Source organism: Borostomias antarcticus (genome assembly GCF_949987555.1).
Source record: "Borostomias antarcticus genome assembly, chromosome: 12".
Classification (NCBI taxonomy): Eukaryota; Metazoa; Chordata; class Actinopteri; order Stomiiformes; family Stomiidae; genus Borostomias; species Borostomias antarcticus.
Genome location: NC_140245.1, coordinates 15,646,217 through 15,651,216, shown reverse-complemented (window position 1 = coordinate 15,651,216; position 5,000 = coordinate 15,646,217). Strand labels below are relative to the sequence as shown.

Genomic DNA, 5,000 nt, shown 5'->3' with positions numbered 1-5,000 from the left:
CATGTCGGGGGCGGAGCTGGAGGTCGCCTGGGTGACCTTAAAGGTGACGTTCCGCAGGTCCATGATGCCAACGCTCATGTCCTCCAACATGGCCAGCTCTTCCCCTGGAACACACACACACACTTCACAAACCGCCGTGTGTGTGTGTGTGTGTGTGTGTGTGTGCATATCTAACATATCTAACACATGAATGAGCTCTGTCCGTCTGTCCACACTTTCCTCGGACACCAGACAGCGTTCATATTTGGTACGGGTTTCCACAGGGTCCTGAGCAGACCGTGACAGGGACGGATTTTAAATCAATTTACCTTTTGGTTACATTTAACATAATTAGCCGTGATGCTAGTTTTTGCTATGTTCTACTCCATTCACTTGCTAACGACGTTAGCGATCACAACAGTAGTAGTTGTGTGACAATGTCTTCTGGTCGACCTAGCGGTCAGGAAAATTGACCATGCCACTGGATTCCTCTCTGCCTCCAGAATCTAGCAATGTGCTTTTGAGGAGTCGATTAGCGGCGGCACGTAGCTCAGGAGGTAGAGCGGCCGTCTGGGGATCGCAAGGTCCTCAGTTCCATCCCAGCTCCCGGCGTTGTGCTGAAGTGTCCTTGAGCAAGACACAGAACCCCAAAATCGCTCGCGCGCGGCACGGTGGCGTAGTACCTAGTACAGCCTTTCTGTGCGGGGTTTGCATGTTCTCCCCTGTGTTCGCAAGGGTTCCCTCCCAAAAGAACCCGATATGAAAAACACAGAAGAACAGACGCTATACAGTCCGGTCTGTGCCCACTGCTCCTGGCTGCCCCTGGAGGAGGACGGCTTGGTCCCTGACCACTGCCCACTGCTCCTGGCTGCCCCTGGAGGAGGACGGCTTGGTCCCTGACCACTGCCCCTGGCTGCCCCTGGAGGAGGACGGCTTGGATGGAAGAAAGGCAGGGAACAATTTCCATCGGCGACCATTGAAGAAGTGTGTGTGTTGTGTGTGCTGTGTCGTCCTCACTCATGTGTGTTTGTGTGTGTGTCACGCGTGGCCAAATAAAAACTCCTCGACGTCCAGAAATAAGCCCAGAGAATAACCACCCCTTGGCCGCCATATTGGTTTCCCGAATCTGGGTTCTGGGAGGGCGACATGTTTCTAATGGACTAAACAGCCGATTACTGGTTGAGTGCTCCAGCGGGTCCCAGAACTATGCTTGATGACGACAGGAACAGATGATGTTGTTGTTTACCGTAGGTGAAAATATGTTGTTGTTGTTTACCGTGGGTGCTGAGGAGAGATGATGTTGTTGTTTACCGTAGGTGCTGAGGAGAGATTCGAACTGGGCCAGCAGCCCGATGGTGTAGAGCTGTCTGAGGAAACCGTCGTCACGGAGACAGTTCCTCAGCTTGATGATGAAGCCGCATATGAGGGCGGTGAGCTGAGGAGATCAAACCACAACAATAACAATAACATCAGCAACTAGAAATTGTGCTCAGAGAGCACAGACCTCCGTCCATGAATGCTGTGTGTGCGTGTTAGGTGGAGATTTTTATGCCAGTTCAAACCCTGTGTCTCTGTGACCTTCCCATGTCAAGATATACAGTAGCCATTTCAATTCCACCCATTGATAATGAATAGGGGGAATTTTTCTCTCCGGAGCCTAAGTTCAAAAGCTGAATGGAGCTGAATGGGTGGCGTGTTTGGCCGGCTCGTGGACCCGCCCCGTGATCTGGATCCACTCCTAAATTGAATGGGTTCTAAAGTGGTACATGCTACATCCCTCCACCGAGTTTCATGAAAGTCAGTCTAGTAATTGTTGCGTAAACCTGGTCTAAATAATGAGTGGAGATGAATGGCCAGCTGTGTTTGAGCGGCTTGTGGACCCACGCCATGATTCAGATCCGCTCCAAAATCTAAGTTGGCCCATGTCACACACATCCCTGAGTAGTGTGTAATTCTTTTTTTGCGTAATCCTAACAGACGCACAAACAAATGCCCGCACACACGGCGCCAAAAACATGACCTCTCACTCTGTGCCATCGCTGGGGCGGAGGTAATAACATCAACATGAGACGAGGAGATCAAACCACCACAATCACTTCAACAACTAGAAACGGTGCTCAGAGGACACACATCCCTGCCCCTGAATGCATTTCGTGGCTCTGTGCATGCCTAAATTGGCCCATGCTACACCCCTCTACTGAGTTTCATGAAAATCGGTCTGGTAGTTTTTGCCTAATCCTACTAACAAATAAACAAACCAAGAAACGGCTCGTGGACAACTCCCTCTGACTTGGATCTGCTCCAAACTGTACTGGGTTCTAAGGTGGCCCCAGGCTACATCCATCCACCAAGTTTCATGAACATCAGTCTGGTAGTTTTAGTGTGAACCTGGTCCAAATAATGAATGGCTGTGAATGTCAGGCCGTGTTTGGGCAGCTTGTGGACCCGCCCCAAAATTCGGATCCACTCCAAAATTTAATGGGTTCTAGTTTGACCCATGCTACACCGTTCGACCGAGTTTCATGAAAATCGGTGCTGTAGTTTTTGCGGAGAAGTACGGACGCCACCGAAAACATTACCCCTCGCCCTGCACTGTCGCTGGGCGGAGGTAACATCACCTGACCTAAGGAGATCTAACCAGAACAACAACATCACAGCTATTACTCATGGGTCTTTTCCCTGAGCGTTTTCAGCTGCAGTGCAACATTGTGGTGAGTGAGGTGTGTGTGTGTGTGTGTGCTGACCGTCTGACAGAAGACCACGTCTCGGCGGTACTGCAGTGTCAGGTCCATGGTGATGGTGGGGGCGCTGTCCTGCATCAGCAGGAACACCATGGACTTCTTGGCCTTGTCACTCATCATGGCCACACACTCCGTCAGCGTGGTGAGTAGAGGGTACAGGGCCTCGCTCCATTCCCCTGGGGACAGGAACACACACACACACAAACACTCCGTCAGCGTGGGGAGGAGAGGGTACAGGGCCTCGCTCCACTCCCCTGGGGGGAGGAACACACACATACACAAACACACACTCCGTCAGCGTGGTGAGGAGAGGGTACAGGGCCTCGCTCCACTCCCCTGGGGGGAGGAACACACACACACACACACACACACACACACACACACACACACACACACACACACACACACACACAGTCAGCATGGTGAGGAGAGGGTGTCTTCAGTACCTCATCGGTTCTAGCTCCCTGATCGGTTCCAATAGAATCTGCGCATGTGTGCCTCATCTTGTAGGGCAACACCGACCCGTTCAGTGAATATTTACGCGGCAAACATTTAGCTAGCTAGCTAATTATTTAGCTACATATTTGGACAAGTTCATAGCAACTAGCTAGTAGATAGCTAGATAGCTAAGCAGACTAGCTGAAGGTAATAACTTGGTACTGAGTTCTATGCATAAATCTATCACTCAAAATGTTTTATTAAAATTGCAAAACATAGGCATTTTACTCTTTGTTAGTGTAAGAGACAGTAATAATGTGTAGCTACAAGTGGAACATTGTGTAATAGTCCAGTGTCAGCTCTTGTGTAACAGAGTAAACTATTTGCTTTGCATTTTGACTGACTTTTTATTTTGATAGCATTTATAGTTATAGTTAGCATAGGGGAATGCCGCTGTCATGTTTATCTCAAATGTCGCTTTGTCCTCAATGAAACCGATCCGTACACACCAACATTTAACCGATCTGGGCAGTAGTAAGCTATCTCCTTTTTCCTCTGTGCGCGCACCCTCTTTATAATGGAGGTCTATGGGCCTCTGCTATGATAACTATGAAACTATGATAAACATGCATTTTCAAGGCAGGAAGCGCAGGGTGTGATCTTACCAGTGTCATTATGCTGTCATGTGAAATATATCGGATTCTCAAACCGAATATTCAAACAAAAGCTCCATTTGAGACAGAACAATTTTTCCAAACACACTACACCATACCTTTCACACTGTAAACGTCCGCCACACGTTGTAGAGAGCGCGAGCATGCGCGTGTGCGGTAAAGCTAGACAATTGTTTACATTCTCCTAGCCATGCCTAACACGTCAACACATGGGGATGGCGATTCATTTCACCAGACAACATTCTACTGAGACCGGTAAGGGGCTTCCTGGCGCTTCCTGCCTTGAAAATGCATGTTTATCATAGTTTTTACAGAGGCCCATAAACCTCCATTATAAAGAGGGTGCGCGCACAGAGGAAAAAGGAGATAGCTTACTACTGCACGGATCAGTTAAATGTTAGTGTGTATGATCGGTTTCATTGAGGACAAAGCGACATTTGAGCTAAACTTGCTATGACAGCGGCGTTCCCCTTTAACTTTTATTGTCACTCTGTTTACATTGGAAATCACCTTGGGGGTGCCACTCCCCTTACTGCGAGAACATGTACACACGATGCAAGACCAAGTTTAGCATGATCCTGAAAGACCCCAACCACCCAGAAAATAGATGTTCTCTCTGCTATGGTCAGGGAAGAGATACCGCACTCACATGGCGAGCACAGAGAAGCTCAGGAAGAGCTTCTTCCCGCAAGCCATCCAGCACCTGAGCGATTATCTAGAACATCTTTAGCTAGTCTGCTTAGCTATCTAGCTACTAGCTAGATGCTATGAACATGCCTAAATATGTAGCTAATGTTAGCTAGCAAGCTAGCTAAATGGAATTAAGTAAATATTTGCGGATCGCGGAGCAAACCGGGTATCAAGTTTGTCCAAGTGGTGCTGCCAAGTTGTACAAGGTTGCGGACCAGGCGGACATGCGCAGATCCTATTGGAGCCGATCGGGTTCTGACAGAGTGTACAGAGCCTCGCGCCACTCCCCTGGAGAGAGGAACACGCTCACACACACAGATGCACACACACACACTCAATGTCTATGCACCCCTGCATACTAAAGGCATCCTAAATATCTCTCACTATTGTCTTGGACTGAACCTCCAGAAGGTTCGGATGACGACCAGATTCACTGGATCCATTCAGTTCTAGAAGGCTGAGCAGCTACTGTAGATAC

The 5,000-nt window shown here is 48.8% G+C and overlaps 1 protein-coding gene across 1 annotated transcript in view; it reads right to left on the bottom strand.

Moving 5' to 3' along the window:
- Positions 1-5,000, bottom strand: part of LOC311315742 (inositol polyphosphate-4-phosphatase type I A-like) — a 64,538-nt gene that overhangs the window by 11,424 nt on the left and 48,114 nt on the right. The window contains exons 15-17 of the mRNA XM_084446445.1: positions 2,724-2,896; positions 1,291-1,414; positions 1-104 (exon numbers count right to left, since the gene is read on the bottom strand). The exon at positions 1-104 is cut by the window's left edge and continues 164 nt beyond it. Of these exons, the coding sequence (XP_084302571.1) occupies positions 1-104; positions 1,291-1,414; positions 2,724-2,896 (401 nt within the window). The remainder of the gene's footprint in view (positions 105-1,290; positions 1,415-2,723; positions 2,897-5,000) is intronic.